Raw genomic sequence first — 19900 nt, forward strand, 5'->3', positions numbered from 1 at the left:
TTTAAGGGGGGGCATCATTCTGGAGAAGATGAACTGTCAGATCTGAAGTTGTTTTCATTTGATCTTCAACCTGTGGGAATATGGATCCACTACGGATCAAACGGCTGCTTTTTCCAACATCGAATCCAAGCTCTTCCCCTACCCATAATGCCCCTGTCTCCCTCCTCTCCTCAGATCTCCATTGCCGCATGTTCAGTCAGCATTGTGGTCTGTTAGCTCGAGTTTCCTGGTAAGTGAAGGTCCTTTTCTAATTTTCTTTCTTCCTTTTTTCACCCTTCGTATTTTTCTCTAGTTCTATATCCTACACATTCTTGCAGATGCCATCTTCGTGGCAGAGGGAATCCGAGGAATCAGTGGTCTCTGGATTTTTTCCCAGACAGACACTCACAGCAGCCCTGAAGGGTTGCCCGACTGCTCGTCTGTGGAAGCAGTTGGGGGATGTCTCTCTGCACCCAACAGCCTGAGAGTCCATCACTGATGATCATTGGGTGTTGCAGATTATATCCAGAGGATACTCAATTCCCTTCCTTCAACCCTCAGTCCCACTCAAGCACTTCCCAGATATTCCACCAGAGGGAGGAGACAGCAGTGAAAATTTCCAAGCTGCTCGAAAAACGAGTCATCCAGCCCATCTACCCAGACCAATCCAGATCAGGCATCTATTCCAGGATGTTCATCGTGCATACAGCTGCAGTAATTACAGAAGGGTTCTCTGCCGTCAGGCGGGTCCTCGGTCGGCCGAATTCCAAAGTCTAGGTCCGGCGTCGGTTGTTGTTGCTTTCTTTCCTGACGTCAGTGCGACAGGGGTATATAAGACACAGCCGACGCCATTTTCTTCAGTCTTTTTTGCCGTGCGGTGCCCGAAGCAGAAGCAGTTCGCAAGTGCCGGTCGGCCAGCTCCTGAAATTACAGAAATTTGGAAACCGAAGTCTTCTTTAAAGCTAAGTACCCCGTTGGGGAAACTTTTCTTGCCTCAGACCGATGTCAGACAAAGTTAACAATTGTATTTCTTGTGGGAAGCAAATACCGCATAAGGATTTCCATTCCCTCTGCATACCTTGTTTAGGCCCAGACCACGACGTCTCGGGCTGTCGCTTTTGCGCTACTTTCAATAAACGCACTATTAAGCGTCGGGCGGAGTTCGCCCAGCACTTTTTTGGTAAAGCTTTTGATTATAAAATATCATTGGAGACTCCGACTACCTATTTGTCCAAAAAACGCAAGGACAAAGACCGACACGCGAGGTCCGCGGTCTCCACTGACACCATGCCAGAACCGGCTACACGTGGTCCGGTTCTCAGAGAGGCGCCTACGCAGCCCCTGACTACCGACGACACTTCTCTGGTGGTGTCTTCTGTAACCGAGACCGCAGGTGCCTCGGCCCATACCCAGACTACAGCTACCGAAGCCACTGTGAGTGTTGAGCCTCCTAATGTGGACAGGTCCACTTCCACCCATGGTGTCTTTAGACCCTCATCTTCCTTTTCCATAAAGGCCTTTACTAAGTCCAAATCAGCCATGCATCCCAAGAGGCCTGTTGCACAGGGCCCATCTCCAGGCCCCATGCCTAAAAAGCAGATGCTAAAAATGGCTGAGGATTTAATTACTCTTATCAGGGGTTCCCAACCCCCTCCGGACAAGAGACCCAGAGTGGAGGAAGACTCTCCCTCTTCTGACCAGGGCTCCATTCTTTCAGAACATTCTGATGAAGAGGAACACTCCTACTCCCCTTTTGAAGATGCTGATGCAGAGCAGTCCATTCCTTCTGTATCTACCCCAGAGGATTTTTCTTTTGGGGAACCTTGCATACCTTGAGGGAACACTTCCATTGGGAAGGCCAAGACTTTTCTGATTCGAAGAAAAGACTTAGGGAATTTCTTTGCTACCTCAACACAGACCTCTGGCGATACCTCCTGTCTTGGACATACTTGATGATGTTTACTCGTGGCTTGCCTTAATCCGGATTCCCTGCCTCCTGCCCCAGTCAAGCCTGATGGGTACTACAGAGTTCCTAACTCTCACCAGTTTCTTTACAAAAGCCATAATGTTGACCCTGAAACCATATCTCAAGGCCCCAAGGGAATGAAGGCCTCTACTGCTAAGAATCCACTACCTTCCGAAAGAGAGTCTAGATCCTTAGAAAGGTGGGGAAAAAAGGTATATACCTCGGCCACCCTAGCCATGAGGGCCTTAAATTGTCAGTTCCATATGCTTAAATATCAGCAGTTTCTGTTATCACAATTAAGGAATAAAATGTCACAACCTGAACAACCAGATTTGAAGGAGTTTCAGGATATGATGCATAGTGCAGAACAAGTGGGTAAGCACACCTTACAATGTGGCTATGATGCTCTAGAGGCCTCAAGTAGAGCTGCAGTTACAGGATCAGTCATTCGTAGACATGCCTGGCTTAGGGAACAAACCTTGCCTGATCATGTTAAAGCTAAACTACTAGATGCTCCTTTACAAAAGGATGTATTATTTGGTACTAATGCTGAGGAGATACTACGGAAAATGGAAGAAAAAGCTAAATCTATGCAAACTGTCAAAGCTTTTCTACAGGTTCAACCACCACGCTTCAGCAGAAATTGGCCTTCAAAAACTGGTCCTTTCCAGCCACGGACAAGCCCCAAAGAGGTAGATACAGGCACAAGGGACAGAGGACAATCTCAAGGATCATATAGAGGCAGACAATGGCAAACTCCAGCACCAAGAGGTGGCGAAGACAGTGCACAACAATACAGGAAACAAACCCAATGACTTTCCCTTTCATGCCAAGCAAGTCTCAGCTGGCAGCACCCTTGGGAGGAAAGCTGGCATTATTTACAAGAAATTGGCATATTATCACAACAGACAAATTGATCCTGGACATTATAAACAGAGGCTACAGATTTCATTTTCACACTCTTCCAAAAATGAGAGGCATGCCGAACCTGCCACACAATCAAAGGGCAGAGGCTCAAATACAAATTTCAAAGCTCATGGACATGAAAGCTATTCAAGAGGTACCTACTCACGAACAAGGTCAAGGTTTTTATTCCAGACTATTCCTGGTACCAAGGAAAGGAACCGACTGGAGACCCATTTTGGACTTATCCATCCTAAACGCATTTCTACTCGTACCAAAATTCAAGATGCTCGCCTTACAGCAGCTTCTTCCCATGCTGGGCAAGGAGTTTTGGCTGGTAACATTGGACCTCAAGGAGGCATACCTGCATGTCCCAATCAGACAAAGCTGCAGAAGATACCTCAGATTTCTTGCAGATTCAATCCACTATCAATTCTCTGCATTGCCCTTTGGCTTATCTACTGCGCCCAGAGTATTCACGAAATGCCTGGCATCAGTAATTGCCTACTGCAGACTTCAAGGGATACAAATTTACCCTTACTTGGACGATTGCCTGATCCAAGCGGACAGCAAACACATACTTCTGGAACATCTGGCTTATGTAAAACGGTTATTGAATTCTCTGGGATACACAGTCAAAGAGAAATCCAGGCTAACACCATCTCAGAAAATAACTTTCCTGGGTGCCAACTTGGACACAAACACCCAGATGGCCTATCTTACACCAGAAAAACAGGGGCAACTAACTCAGTACTTCAAAATACTAGCAAATTGTACCAGGCTTACTGCAAGGAAAATCCTGCAGGCTCTGGGCTTCATGGCATCTTGCATTCTTCTAATCCCATGTGCAAAATTGCATATGAGGAAACTTCAATGGTACCTAAAAAACCTATGGTCTCAACACAGCCACAGTTTGGAAACAATAATACCAATAATCCCATGCTTGCTAGAGGAATTTCTATGGTGGGCCCAAGCATGCCAAACAAACACAGGTCTACCATTCTGCAAGTCTCTAGCAAATCAAGTCATCACAACAGATGCCTCAGACTACGCCTGGGGGGCACCCATGACAGATAGGTGCATTCAGGGTAAATGGTCCCAAAAGGAAAAGCACCTTCACATCAATCAAAAGGAAATGCTAGCAGTGATAAATGCAATTACAGCTTTCAAGGACCTCCTGCATCCAGGGCAATTATTGATAAGAACAGACAACACCACAGTAATGTGGTACATAAACAAACAAGGAGGAACACATTCATACCCCCTGTGCAGGCTAGCCATGTCACTTTGGAACTTGGCTCTGGAATGGCAAATCGAACTTCAAGCACAGTACCTGCCAGGATTGGAAAACACGCTGGCAGACAATCTAAGCAGAAATATGACAGACCCACACGAATGGAAGTTGCATCCTCAAGTGTTTACAAAGATAATCCAAGCGTGGGGAAGGCCAGACATAGATCTCTTTGCCTCCCACAGGAATCATCAATTGACAAAGTTCTGCTCAAGGATCTTCCATCCAAAGGCCTGGAGAGTGGACGCCCTTTCTTTCAGTTGGGCAGCACGGACAGTTTACGCCTTCCCTCCTTTGCCTCTTCTGCCCAAGGTGCTCTTGAAAGCAAGAGCAGACAGACCAAAGATGATACTGATTGCTCCAGACTGGCCAAGACAACACTGGTACCCACCCCTGAGGAGCCTCACATACTCCTCCCTGGACCCTACCTCTAATGCCTCTTCTACTGACTCAGCACAGCTACAAAACTCTTCACAGTCAGCTGAAAACACTCAGCTGAAAACACTCAATCTGACTGCATGGAAAATTCCTTAACACCACAACAGACCCTACTCTCCAAAGAGGTGCAGGATGTCATTTTGGAGGCCAGAAGGCCATCTACTAGAAAGGCTTACTCCGCAAAATGGAAACGGTTTTGCGCTTAGAATGAGAAAAAAGGCCAGGATCCTAGAAAACTGAATTTGCCTCAGATATTACAGTATCTAGCTGAGCTGTTGAACAGTGGACTTTCATTTTCCTCCATCAAAATTCATGCCTCAGCCATTTCTGCAGAATACAACACTGATCCACCCTTATTCTCTCACCCACTCTTAAGACAGTTCCTCAGAGGGGCTAAGAATATAAGACCTCCAAGGAAACAACCAATACCAGCCTGGGATCTTAATTACATTCTAGAAAAATTAACTTTGCCTCCCTTTGAACCAGCTGCCTCAACAGATTTGCAATATTTGTCCTGGAAAACGGCTTTCCTTCTGGCCATTACCTCAGCTCGTAGGGTTTGAACTACAAGCCCTCATGGCTGTGCAGCCCTTTCTCATCTTCCATCAGGACAGGGTTTCCCTCTGAACCAACCCGTCATTTATGCCTAAGGTAGTATCCAGGGTAGCTTTAAATCAGGCCATACACTTACCTACCTTTTACCCCAATCCTCAAAACAAAGGGGAAAGGCTGCTACATTCCTTAGACATCCGTAGACAGCTACGTTACTATTTGGACAGAACAAAGCCTTTCAGGAAATCAGAACAACTCTTTGTGTCCTATGCTGTAGGAGCTCAAGGGAAGCCAATTTCCAAACAGACAATTTCAAAATGGATAGGCCACTGCATACGGTTTTGTTACTCCTTTCATGGCAAATCTGTTCCTACAGGTATCAGATCCCACTCCACAAGGGCCACAGCTACCTCTACAGCCTTCCTCAGAGGAGTCCCTACCAAGGATATTTTGGAGGCAGCCACTTGGAGTTCTGTGCATACCTTCACAAAACACTACCACCTGCCTTTATACTCCAAAACTAGAGCAAGCTTTGCCACTGCTGTGTTGCAGGGCATTCTGGCTCTTCCCAGTTCCACCTAGTGCCTACCACCCTGTGCGTAGCTTTGGGATTCTACCCATCTGTAATTACTGCAGCTGTATGCACGATGAACATAGTGCAGTTTTGTACCTACCATAAATGTAGATGTTAGAGTGCTAATACAGCTGCAGTACAGGTTTCCCTCCCTCCTTCCCCTCTTGGTAAAGGCCTAGTGGCTAACACCTCCTCATACAACCGAATTGGGTTATCCTTCTATGGTGTATTTGCTTGCAACTACTGATTTTTGGATTATATTGCATTGCATGACTATATATATATTTTATGTATTGCCTTCCTTCTGGGGGCACCTGACATCTGGGGCAAGAAAGACTGAAGAAAATGGCGTCGGCTGTGTCTTATATACCCCTGTCACACTGACGTCAGGAAAGAAAGCGACAACAACCGACGTCGGACCTAGACTTTGGAATTCAGCCGACCGAGGACCCGCCTGACGGCAGAGAACCCTTCTGTAATTACTGCAGCTGTATTAGCACTCGAACATCTACATTTATGGTAGGTACAAAACTGTACTTTCTTTCTGGTGCCATAGAAGACAGGGGACTTAAGAGCCATCCTGGATCTTTCAACCCTAAACTTGTCAGTTGTCAAGACAAAATTCCGGATGGTCCTTCTCTAATCCATTCTGTCCTTTCTACAGTGAAATGACTGGATGTGCTCGATGGACCTCCAAGACTGGCACTACCACATCAGAATGGACAGACGCTCTGAGATTCATCTGTTTTTGGCTGGGAGCCAATCATTATCCATTCAGAGCACTCACTTGGGGTCTCACCACCACCCCCCCAGGGTGTTCAAAGTGATGACAATGGTGGCGGCTCACCTGCAGTTGCAGGGGTTCCAGGTCTTCTCCTACGTGGACGATTGGCTCCTTTCCACTCCCTCCAGGCATTGACTCTGTCAAGCCAGGGATTTCCTTCTCCAAACCACCCACCAGCTAGGCATAACCATAAATCTCAACAAGTCCGAATTGGATCCACTTCAAGTTCTCGACTTCATTGAGGCTGAGATACCACTCAGAGCAAGATTTTTATAACTCCGGACAGACTTCAATCCCTCAGACACCATGTGTTGTACATTGTTCAGACCCAGTATTCCCCTGAGGAGTCAGTTCTTCTGGCGTTTGAGTCCATGACTGCCATGATCACCCTGATATGAGGGTTCTCCAGTGGACCCTAGCGGTCCAGTGGTTGTTGCTAGACCTGCCATTATCTCATCCAGTTTGTTTATCTTGGGCTTGCAGGGAATCAGTTCTATGTGATTTCAGTCCCCGGATCATCTTCTGGGTTGTCCATATATCCTTCCCGCCCCGATGACCACAGATGCCTCCCTATTTAGGTGGGAGGGGCATTGCATTGGAAGGGCAGTCCAAGGCACGTGGTTTTCCCTGGAGACCCTTCTGCATATCAACATCCCGGAGATGAGGGTGGTGCTGTTGGCATTGCAAGCTCTTCATGCCCATCTTCCCCAAGGGACGATTGCCATCCAGACAGACAATATGTCTGCAGTCTGGTAAATCAGTAAACATGGGGGAACCAGGTCTTATCCCTGTTGTCGCAAAACCATGAATTTGTGGGAATGGTCGAGCTTCTCTGGCCTTTTTCTGGTGGCAACGCACATTCATGGGAGGTCCAGCATTCTGGCAGACAGGCTTAGCAGACCTATTCTGATGCCTTACGAGTGGTCTCTGAATCCTTCAGTAGTGGAACAGATCTTTCTAAAGTGGTGTCGGCCTTGCTGCAGTCTCTTTGCCTTTCCTTCCAGCGTGAAGTTCAGCAAGTTTTTCACTCTGAACCGCCTATGGGGGTGTCCATCAGAGACACTGTAGTTCATGCTTGGCCCTCCGGTCATCTGTATACTTATCCTCCACTCCCTCTGATCCCAAAATTCATTCAGAAAGCTCAATGGCTGGGGAGCTTGGTGAGCCTCATTGTCCCCTTCTAGCCCCGCCAAGTTTGGTGCTCTCATGCAGTGTGTCCTCCTTGGACATTAAACCCAGTTCGGAACTGATCACACATTCCTTAGGGATTCCACACCCAGATCTGGTCAGTCTGAAGCTCATGGCTTGGCTGCTGCAGTTCCGGTGCTAGATAGGACTCAAAGGCTGTCTTCTTTTAATAAGGTTTTGGTAGCTGCTCACAAATATTCCACTAGGAAGGTTTATTCCAGTAAGTGGAACGTTTTTCTATATGGGCTTCTCAGCATGATTTAGACCCCTTCACTGCTTCAGTCCCAGCCATTTTGGAGTTTCTGGCTGACATTTTTCATCAGGATGCTTGATTTTCTACAGTAAAGGTACAATTGGCAGCTATATCCAGTTTTCATATAGGAGGCAATTCGGCTTTCTTGGCTTCTTCCAAGCTTTGTAAAGCCTTTTTGAAAGGTACCTTTTTACTTAGGCCTCCAGTTAAGGACTGTACGTCCCCTTGGGATCTTACCCTAGTTCTACAAGCCTTGGTTTCTTCCCCCTTTGAACCAACAGCTAAAGTGGATTTGCAATTCCTGTCTTGGAAGATAGTTTTTCTGGTCGCCATTACTTTGCCTGAAAGAGTATCTGAGATCCAGGCCTTGTCTGTCAAGCCCAATTATATGGTGTTTCATAAAGACAGGGTTTTCTTACCGACGAACTCATTTCTTCCAAAAGTGGCTTCAGAATCTAATATTAACCAGGTCATCAATCTCCATTTTCTTTCCAAACTTCCAGAATAGAAGAGTATAAGTTGCATTTGGTTGATGTTCATAGGCAGCTGCGTTTCTGTTTGCAGTAAACAAAAACATTTCATAGGTCTGATCAGCTTTTTGTTTCCTTCACTAAGCCTTTCTTAGGAAATCCTGTTTCAAAAGTAACGATTGCTCATTGGATCTGTGAGCATAGCTTTGGCCTATAAAGCCAAAGGATTATCGCCACTAAATCATGTCAGGGTACATTCTACCAGGCCTGTGGCTGCTTCAGAGGCTTTTTGGTCTAGGGTTTCTTTAGATGACATTTGCTCTGCAGCTACTTGGGCATCATCACACACGTTTATTTTGCATTGTAAATTAGATCTCCTGTCCAGAAGCAGGGCATCCTTTGGCTCTGCCATGCTCTCTGGAACATCCTTCCATGAGGACTTCCCAGGGTTTTTTTGGTAGGTGAGTACTCTACCTCTCAAGTTGAAGAGCAAATGAAAACAACAGCTTCAGATAAAAAAGTTATGTACTCACCATAACATTCAGTCTGAGTTGTTACTTTTCATTTGTCTTCAGCCGTCTCTCCTTCCTTCCCCTTGCCTTACGTGGGCTGTGTTGTGGACCAGATGGAAGAGACATAGCGTCTACTGTGGTGAACCTTTGTCTTCCTTTTGGTGCTTATGGGTGCTAATGCCGCCTCTACTGTGGTGAGCCTCTGTCTTCCTTTTGGTGCATATGGGTGCTAATGCCAGAGTGTTAGGCACATGGTTAGGTTGGGGTGCTACTGTTTGCAGCAAACTCTATCTGAGGAGAGGAGGGAGATGAGGCTTATGGATAGGGGAGGAGCTTGGAGCTTGAATCAGATGCTGGAAAATGCGGCAGAGTCTGATCCGTACCGGATCCATATTCTCATAGGTTGAAGGCAAATGAAAAGTGATGATTCATATGGAATGTTATGGTGAGTACATAACTTTTTTTTTTAATTAAGATTTGCAACTTAAAGTTAGTTAGAATTTGCATCTTACCCACTAGTTGGGGGTAGATTGTATGGGTCAAACTTTCCTTATATGCTATCAGTCTGTTTCTAAATGTGTTCATAGTTTTATGTTGCATTAGATGTCCTTCATGGATGCATCTGCAGTCATAACAAGTGGGTTGTCCTGTCGTCAGGCAGCCCTGCAGTCGGCCGGATTCCAAAGTCCGGGTCTGGCTTCGGCTGATGTCGCACTCCACCCGACGTCATCTCTGTTGGTCCTCGGGTATAAAAGCATCAGCCGACGCCATTTTCCTCAGTCTTTCTTGCGCGTGGCCAAGCAGAAGCTGTTCGCAAGTGCCGGTCGGTCGGATCCAGAGATTACTTCTACCGAATACTACTTCGAAGACTTCTAAAGCTAAGTACCCCGTTGGGGACTCTTTCTTGCCTCAGCCGATGTCAGAAAAAGTTAACAATTGTTTAACCTGTGGGAAACAAATACCTCATAAAGATTTCCACTCTTACTGTCTGCCTTGTTTAGGCCCAGCCCACGCGTAGCAGCCTGTTCGGCCTGTGCCTCTTTCAACCGAGACGCTTAGGCGTTGGTCGGAGTTTGCAGAACAGTTTTTCGGTTCTGATTTTGCGTACATTATGCCGCCGGATCCTCCGACTACCCCAAAAGCAAAGATAAAGACCGACACTCGCGGTCCGCGGTTTCGGCGAAACCACGGTAAAGCAAACATGAGTGTCTCGGTTTCGCTGAAACCGAGAAAACTGATCAAAGTACAGCTGAACCTATTCTTACAACTGAGGCCCCTGCTACAACTCTTGAATCGACCTCAGAAATTTTACCCACTACGGTGGTTGACTTATCAGACACTATCCCCTTGGATGTCTCTACCCCAGCACGTGGTGCTACTAGGCCTCCAGCTGCCATGTCCATTAAGGCCTTCGCCAGGGCTAAAGCAGCCAAGACTACTAAGACAGTGCCTGTAAAACCCCCACATCCAGGCCCTCTTCTAGTTCTCAAATGCTTTCTTTGGCAGAAGATTTAATTTCTTTAATTAGAGGATCTCAATCTCACCCAGACAGGGCCTCTCAGCCCCAGAGAAGAGACCTAGGGCAGAGCCCCCTGAGCCAGTGTCTTCTGATGATTCTGCTGATGAATCAGACATAACTGACCAGCCTGAGGCTCCCTTCTCCAATTTTGAAGATTCTGATGCTGAAGAATCCATTCCAGCTGCTTCCCCACCAGAAGAATTCTCCTTTGGGGAAACCTTGCATGCCATGCGAGAACAGTTCCAATGGCAGCAACAGGATTTTTCAGACTCCAGAAAAAGACTTAGGACCTTTCTGCACCTCCCACAGCACAGGCCCTTAGCTATACCTCCTGTTCTCTCTGTGGTGGATGATGCTTTCAGTGATGTTTGCTCCGCTCCAGATTCTTTACCCCCAGACCCTGCCAAACCAGACAGATTTTACAGGGTGCCAGATACTCATCACCACCTTTACAAGGCCCCGCTTGCAGACCCAGAAACTATTTCCCAGGGTCCCAAGGCAGTAGCCGCGACCACAGCTAAAAACCCTATTCCTTCTGAAAGGGAAGCAAGGTCATTAGACAGATGGGGTAAAAAGGTCTACACTTCAGCTACTCTCTCAGCTAGAGCTTTAAACTGTCAGTTTCACATGATACAATACCAAGAATTTATGCTTGATCAGTTAACTAAAAAACTAACCACTGATGAATCTCTTGATAAGAAATATGTATTAGAGATGGTAAATAACATACAACAGGTTAGCAACCATTCATTAAAATGTGGCTATGATGCACTGGAGGCTTCATTTAGATCAGCCATGACAGGCACAGTGATAAGAAGGCATGCATGGCTAAAGGAACAAGCTTTACCGGATCATGTTAAAGCTAAGTTGCTAGATGCTCCTATGGACAAGACAAGTTTGTTTGGTACACCTGCCCAGCAGGTTATGAAGAAAATGGAAGAAAAGGCAAAATCTGTTCAAACTGTTAAAGATTTCTTGCAGGTTCAACCCCCAAGGTTTAGCAGGAACTGGCCTGCCAAAAATTGGTCCTTTCCTGACTCCACAAAATTTCAAAGGGGCAGGAATAGACGTCCCAGAGGCAGAAACCAATCCAGAGGAGGTGCCTACAGAGGACGACAGTGGCAAGGTAACAACAGAGACACAGCCACTGCCACTACATCAGCACAACCACAGTGACTTAATCCTAAATCCGCCTACCAGGGAACAAATAGCAGCTCCTCTAGGCGGAAAGTTAACCTTATTTTCAAAGAACTGGCACTACATAACAAAAGACAAGTGGATTTTACAAACCATAGATCAAGGTTACCGGTTTCACTTCCACACTTTACCAGTCAAAAGAGGAATGCCAAATCTACCTCCAAATCAAAAAACAGAGGCTCTACGCCAGATAATGGAGTTAGCAAACATGAGAGCTGTGGAAAGAGTGCCAACAGCAGAACAAGGAAAGGGGTTCTACTCCAGACTATTCCTAGTTCCAAGAAAGGAAAAAGTTGGAGACCAATTCTCGACCTGTCCACCTTAAATACATACATCATTGTCCCAAAATTCAAAATGCTGACCCTACAGCAACTTCTTCCCATGCTGGGCAAGGAGTCTTGGCTGGTAACTCTAGATCTCAAGGAGGCATACCTGCACGTCCCCATACGACCAATCTGCAGAAGATACCTCAGATTTCTTGCAGGATCAGAGCACTATCAATTCTCAGCATTGCCCTTTGGCTTATCTACTGTGCCCAGAGTATTCACAAAATGCCTGGCATCAGTAATCGCCCATTGCAGACTACAGGGAATTCAAATTTACCCATACCTGGACGACTGCCTGCTACAAGGCGACAACAAAAGCAAGCTGACAACAGATTTACAAAGGGTCATTTACTTGCTACAAGCACTGGGATACACAGTCAATTTACAAAAGTCAAGGCTGATACCATCCCAAACAAGGACATTCTTGGGCGCGGAATTGGACACAGTACAACAAATGGCATTCCTGTCTACAGAAAAACAAAAGAACTTCCTCTTTACTTCTTGGCACTAACAAAACTGAACAAGTTAACAGCAAGAAAAGTTCTGCAGGCCTTGGGCTTCATGGCATCATGCATAATCTTGGTCCCATTTGCCAGACTACATATGAGGAAACTACAGTGGTACCTAAAGAATTTATGGTCCCAACACAGACACAGTCTAGAAACAGAAATCCCACTAATTCCATGCTTAAAACAGGAGTTCCTATGGTGGGCTCAGGCATGCCAGTCAAACCCAGGCCTACCCTTTCGCAGATGTCAACCAAGCCAAACCATCACAACAGACGCTTCAGACCTTGGATGGGGGCACACATGCTGGACAAATGCGTGCAAGGATTGTGGACACAGGATCAACTTCACCTGCACATCAATCTAAAAGAAATGCTGGCAGTAAAACTGGCAATCCAAAAGTTCAAACCATTTCTCAAAGAGGGCCAGTTGATGATAAGGACAGACAACACCACAGTCATGTGGTACATCAACAAACAGGGAGGCACTCATTCATATCCCCTATGCAGAGTGACCTTGGAGCTGTGGACCCTGGCACTCAGCTACAACATTCAGTTACAAGCAATATTTGTACCGGGGAAAGACAATACTCTAGCAGACATATTAAGCAGAACCACTTCGGATGCCCACGAATGGAAGCTGCACCCGGACATCTTCAAGACCATCTCAAAGAAATGGGGATTGCCACAGATAGACCTATTCGCATCACCTCTCAATCACCAGCTCAAAAAATTCTGCACAAGGACATTCCACCCACTAGCATGGAAAGTGGACTCACTCTCCTTCAACTGGAAAGGCCTAACAGCATATGCATTCCCACCTCTTCCTTTGATACACAAGGTACTACTAAAAATCCAGGAAGAACGTCCAAGGATAATCCTGATAGCTCCAAACTGGCCAAGACAACACTGGTACCCACTACTGAAGAGCATGTCTCGGAACAAAATGTGGCCGATACCTCTGATGCCTTTGATGTTAACTCAGAACAACTACAGTATCATACATCCAAACCTAAAAACGCTGCAACTGACTGCATGGAACATCACATAGCAGCAGCTAATCCAGAACTTTCCCAAACAGTGAAAGACATTATTCTTGAAGCACGCAGACCTTCAACAAGAAGGAACTATGCTGGAAAATGGAAAAGGTTTGTCATTTGGAGTATGGAAAGAGGAAAAGATGTGTCAAACATAGATATGCCTAACATTCTGGAGTATCTGGCTGAACTTCTTCATTCAGGCCTGTCCTACTCCTCCATCAAGATACATGCATCAGCTATTTCAGCAGAATACAGCTTTGATCCACCTGTTTTTTCGCACCCTTTGCTCAGGCAGTTCCTCAGAGGAATCAAGAATGTGAAACCTCCAAGGAAACCACCATTACCAGCTTGGGATTTAAACTTTGTGCTAGAAAAGTTGACACTATCACCCTTTGAACCAGCAGCAACAGCAGACCTACAACACCTGTCATGGAAAACTGCTTTCCTACTGGCAATTACTTCAGCAAGGAATTCAGAACTACAGGCCTTAATGGCAGTGCAACCCTTCCTAATCTTCCACCAAGATAGAGTATCCATGAGGACTAATCCTACATTTATGCCCAAGGTGGTATCCAGAGTGTCTTTAAACCAGGCAATCCACCTACCTACCTTCTTTCCCAACCCACAAAACAGAGGGGAAAGAATACTGCATACCTTGGATGTACATAGACAGCTACGCTACTACTTGGACAGAACAAAAAATAGCAGAAAGACTGACCAACTTTTTGTAGCCTATGCAACAGGAAGGGAAGGAAAAGCTATTTCCAAACAGACAATCTCCAAATGGATAGGAAATTGCATACGATACTGTTACTCCTTCCATGGAAAACCAATTCCACAGAACATAAGACCTCATTCTACAAGGGCAACAGCCACTACCACAGCCTTCTTACGAGGAGTGGCAACCAAAGACATTATTGAGGCGGCTACTTGGACCTCCGTGCATACATTTGCCAAGCATTATAATTTGCCTCTATATTCCAGATCCCGAGCAGGGTTTGCCACTGCTGTACTGCAAGGGATCCTAAACACACCATAATCTACTTTTATCCTCCTCCCCTAGTTGGCTATGGTATTCTACCCACTTGTTATGACTGCAGATGCATCCATGAAGGACATAGTACAGTTTTGTACCTACCATAAATGTAGATGTCCGAACTGGATAGCATCTGCAGTCAGGATTACCCTCCCTCCTTCCCCTCTGTGGTACTCCTAGGGTGTTTACCCTCCTAATAGCTAGCTGTTGGGGGGGGAGTCTTTTATGGTGTATTTGTTTGTATATATGTACATATATGCTTATTGTTGTGTTTACCTCTATCTATTTGGAAACATTGGCATCTATCCAATTTTTTTAGCCTGCAAGAGGGCTACTGGCATCTGGGGCAAGAAACACTGAGGAAAATGGCGTCGGCTGATGCTTTTATACCCGAGGACCAACAGAGATGACGTCGGATGGAGTGCGACATCAGCCGAAGCCGGACCCGGACTTTGGAATCCGGCCGACTGCAGGGCTGCCTGACGACAGGACAACCCACTTGTTATGACTGCAGATGCTATCCAGTTCGGACATCTACATTTATGGTAGGTACAAAACTGTACTTTGTCTGTCTTTTGAGGGGGGGGGGGTCGGTTTGAACACCTAGTCTTTTAGCAGGTAAGTAACTGATTAGTTCATAGTACCCTGGTATTATGGATCAGATAGCAGTCATTTTTTTCTGCCTTTGAGATTGACAGCAGACAGAATTCTTGATGTGCTAACTAGATTCTGTATAGTATGTGGCTAAAGAAATGTATCATTTTAATATTAAGTACTAAAATGTGATTATAACGTATAGCCTCTATGCGTTTTTAATTATATCCTTTTTTAAATTTTATTTTATAGGTGGCTATCAGGGACAACCAAGAACTGTGATTGTGACACCTGTACCTCTGAAGGGAGAAGGGATGCTGACTTCCACAATTCCTCAGTCCAGTGTTGTCATGGCAAGAGTATGAAGACACTTTATTACTGTAGAGTGCTATCTTAAAAGATCATATGTTAGTCTGTGCTCATCAAGAAAATACCTGAAGGAGATTTGAGCTGCATTACTTAACAGTGTTCCCTTGTAATATTTTACGTATAAAGGAACCCTGTTTTTTGTACCTGCTGAATCAGTTGCACTTGTATATCAGTAAATGCATCTGTTCACCTGCTTGTGCTTACACTGTGTTTTTGAAATTGAACACTTCAGCTAACAATTTTTTATTAATTTGGTAAGCAAGCAAGCTCACTAAACTTAACTACCTCTCTTTGTTGGTGAGCTGATAACACATTCTAGTTAAATGACTTACTCAGAGGTGTATAGTTTGCAAATGAAGGGTGAGCTGATAACACCTTCTAGTTAAATGACTTACTCAGAGGTGTATAGTTTGCAAATGAAGGCTGTGGGATCAAAGTTAGTATAACAGAAAGACGTTCTTCAGCAATTCATATTCTCAGTTTCTGTTAAACATACACCACCCACCCACATGAATGCCCAGTGCATATTGTAAAAAAGCACTGCACCTCTTGGAAGTAATCATGATGAGCATTTTCAAGGAGTACGTGTTCATTTATTTGTCCATTATATAGGGAAACAAAGTTGTTACTGGTACATACTGAATTAAGTTGCTGAAGTAATTTTAGAAGCGTGACTTCAGACAACCTCTTCTGAAAATGAATAGTAATTATTTCAGATGATCTAAAGAAGGTGAGTGATGTGGAAAGATGAGAAATGCTTTGGAGACACCAGGATAAAAGGAAGTTGGATACAGTTGTGCAAAGTACTCTGCTAACAGTAGATGTTTAAGGAACGTGTTAGCAGTGCATCAATATTGAATGCCTTATGGCTTTGAATTATTTTTACTTTTGTGTACTTTTCCCTGATTTAAAAAAACTTTGAGACTTCATCATAGTTGTCATCAGTAACCCCCTTTTTCCCCATTTCCTTCCATGTGGGGTCAGGGTATCACATTCACTGTCTATACCATTCTCGGTTCAGTGTTACTGTCCCACATTCCTCTGCATTCATGCTTGACTGTTCCAGGTATTCTCATGCAGTTCACCCATATTTTGGCTGCACCTCCTTGTTTCCTCTTGCCTTTTTCCTCTCTAGCTCTCTCTCAGATCATCTTCTGCTTTCCTGCACATGTGCCCAAACCACCTTAATCTGTTCTGTTTTACTTTCTCTCCAGTTGGAATTATTTTGCTTCTGTTGGGATGCAGTCATTTCTTCTGCATCTCCCACCGTATGCATCCTTCCACCCATCTCAGGCACTTCATCTCCATCATCTCTAGCTTCCTCATCTGTTCTGCCTTTACTGCCCAGGTGTCTACCTTACAGAAGTCCTGGTTGTACTACTGTTTTGTTCACCTAACTCTTGGCATTTGTCTGTCTGCCACTACTCCTGACACTCTTTGCCAGTTGACTGCCGCACCTCTGATTTTAGCTTTGACCTCCGCGTTCAGATTTCCCTTCTTGTTATTTACCCCTCCCAGATATGTGAATCTGTTAACCTTTTCCCTTCTGTTTCAGTTTTCACTTCTGATTTTACCCCCATTTACCGCCATGTCTGCAGTCATTTTCATCCCTTTTGTCTTTAGCTTTGCTTTCCATTCCCTTATATGCTGAAGTTCCTGTTCAGAGTCTGGTCATAATTTCATATTGTTGATCTGTCACCTTCGATCTGTTTGTTATTGTAGTCCATCACCTGTATGAACAGCAATGGGCTTAGAGCTGAACCCTGATGCATACCCATCCCCCATGGGGAATCCCTGTGCGAGTCTAAATAATGTTTGTACTTACCAGTGTCTTTATACATAACCTGTAGTAATTTACCAGTGTTTCCTAGATTTCAAACCATTGCAGGATGGCCCAAGTCCGCATTGTTGAGACCTTGTCGTCAAGTCTAGGATTGACTTTTATCTCATCTCCAGCTTCTTTACCACTCTCTCCCTCTCTCTAACTGTGGACTTCGGGTCATTTGTGCTGCATCTTGGTTCAAACCTAAATTACTCCTCTCCCATTTTACTTTCTATTGCTCTGCATATTCATTTATCAGTCATCCTGTCTGGACTTTCATCTCTGTACTGCCCACAGTTGTGAATGCCCCCTTTGCTCTTGAACAATTGCAGTAGAGTGCTTATTCTCTGGTCATCTGGGATATTTTTTCCATACTGCTTTAAGTACCCTCAGACATCATTTGTCATATAAGTCACTCGACATCTTAATCATACCTGTTGTGATTTTGAGCCTGCTGCTTTTCCTGATTTCATTTTTCGTAGTGTAGTTCTTACTTTTAGGGTAGGTTCTTCCTCTTTCATTGTAGGCTGTGTATGGGGCGGTATGTTTCTTTTGGGATTTCTTCATTGAGAAGCTGCTGGAAGTACTCCTTCCATATTTATGAGATGTCCTATGGACTGGTGAGTGGATTATTGCTGGCATCCGTTATGAATTGTGTCTGATCTCTATCCTCACATTTCTATACATTTGTCTCACAGCCTGATAGTTTTTGTTCCATCTGTTGAAACAGTTTCCAGAAGCTGGTAGTCTCTTTAAATGCCTTGTTCTTTGCTATTGCAATTGCTCTCTTAGCTGGTCAATAAGTATTTTTTCCTAGCGTGGCCCTGGTCCATCTTTTTTATATCCCACTTTTACTGCACTGCTCCTCTGTTAACTTCCTGGACTTCTGCCTTCCACCACCAGCTTTTCTTATGTATTTTATTTCTGTACCTGTCTCATCCACATGCTGCCATTCTTCATCTCTAGCTATTTCCTCTTAATCCTGATGTGCTAGTGTCCTGAGATTTCTTTGAACTCTTCTGCTTTTGCTCCAGTCAGCTTCCAGCTGTTCAGCCTAGTCGCTGTTGACCTTAGAACCCTCTCTGGCCATTACTTGCAGCTGATGGTGGCCACCAGTGGTTTATGTTGTAGGCTGACTGCTTCACAGGGGAATGACTTTGCAATCTCTAATTCAATCCCAATGCCTTTAAGAGGAAGTCTACCCAAGTTATTGATCACTATTGTATATGATCTTGTGACTGTCTCTTAATGTGCCATATTTTGGCCACTATCAAGCTATTGTCCCACCCATGAGGACCCAGGCAGTCTTTATATTATATCATATTATGCTATGAGCATTCAGGTCCAACATTATCAACATAACTCATTTTGTCCTGCTGTATCTAGGAGTCCCTGAAACTGCTGCCTAAATGCAGTTTTCCTCACCAAAATTCAGCTTATCTTTACACTAGACTCTGATTACTATGAATCCATCATTAACTCTGCTGACATCCCTCACTGTCTTCAGAAGACTGTCCCACACCATTTTTGATCCGTCCTCCCTCTGAGTCAGTATATGAAGCCAAGTGACTTTGCTCCGCTGTCTTTCTATCTTGTCTCTTAAATGCAGAGGATGTCCAGTTTCCTCTCTGCCATCATGTCGTCCACTTCTAAGCTGCATCCTGTTAGTGAGCCTATATTCATTGTGGCAATCCTTAGTTTGTTTTGCAGGTTTTATGTCCATCTATGTGAAGTTGTTCGATCTCGCTGTTTGTTCATACACACTGGTTCGGAGCCGATCCCTCGGCTCCGAGTCGGCCACATTCCAAGCTCTGCGTCTAAGAGAAGCTCAAGGCACAGTCCCTATCCCATGAGCCTCTCCTGCTAAACCCCAGATCTAGTTTGCCGCTGCAACAGGTCTCATCGTCGAGTGAGAGCTCGGGCCAGTATTCTTTTTCTACACATATATATATATGTATAAAAAGTTCTCTGTTTTTCAAAAGTTTAAAATATTTAGAGTTATTATTATTATTAGTTAGTAGTAGTTGTGCGTGTGTTTAAAATAGTGTAAAAGTAGTGTTTAAGTATTTTTGGGAGCGGCTGCTCCTAGGCCTTAAGCCAATATCTTTCTGTCAGGGCTCTGTCAGAATTTTCTGTGTGAAGTTTACTAGTTAAACTCTTGTTAAAAAAAATTTTACCTGTGTGTTATTCAGGTTAGTTATTGTGTATATATTTATATATTAGTATTACAACTGTATTTTTTGTTCAATATGTCGGAGAAAGCCAAGTCTGGTTTCAAACGTTGCCAGTGTGGACAGAAAATGTCCATAACAGACAACCACGTTTCCTGCGTCTACTGCCTAGGCCCTCACCATCTTCAGGAGGACTGCTCCATCTGCCACTCGTTTAGTGGCAGAGTTATGATGGAAAGACGCAGGAAACTTATTGAGAGGGGTCTCCTGAAGCCGGAGTTTCAGGAGGCATTAGAGAGGTCAGACCAGTCATCTAAGTCTTCGAAGGGGTCGAAGTCTTCGAAGGTATCGGAGCCCAGGTCATCTGCTCCGAGTACCTCTGTTATGATTCGGTCGCCGGCTCCACAGACC

General features: G+C 44.8%; 1 protein-coding gene across 1 annotated transcript in view; it reads left to right on the forward strand.

The window, feature by feature from the left end:
• LOC122799503 (MLX interacting protein) overlaps nt 1–19900 on the forward strand; it is a gene marked incomplete in the record, with an annotated part of 1086811 nt that overhangs the window by 347705 nt on the left and 719206 nt on the right. Inside the window, 1 exon segment of the mRNA XM_044068616.1 lies at nt 15380–15486. Coding sequence (XP_043924551.1) covers nt 15380–15486 — 107 coding nt within the window.

Source organism: Protopterus annectens, chromosome 4.part0 (genome assembly GCF_019279795.1).
Source record: "Protopterus annectens isolate FY-2018-M chromosome 4.part0, PAN1.0, whole genome shotgun sequence".
In the NCBI taxonomy this organism is placed as follows: domain Eukaryota; kingdom Metazoa; phylum Chordata; order Ceratodontiformes; family Protopteridae; genus Protopterus; species Protopterus annectens.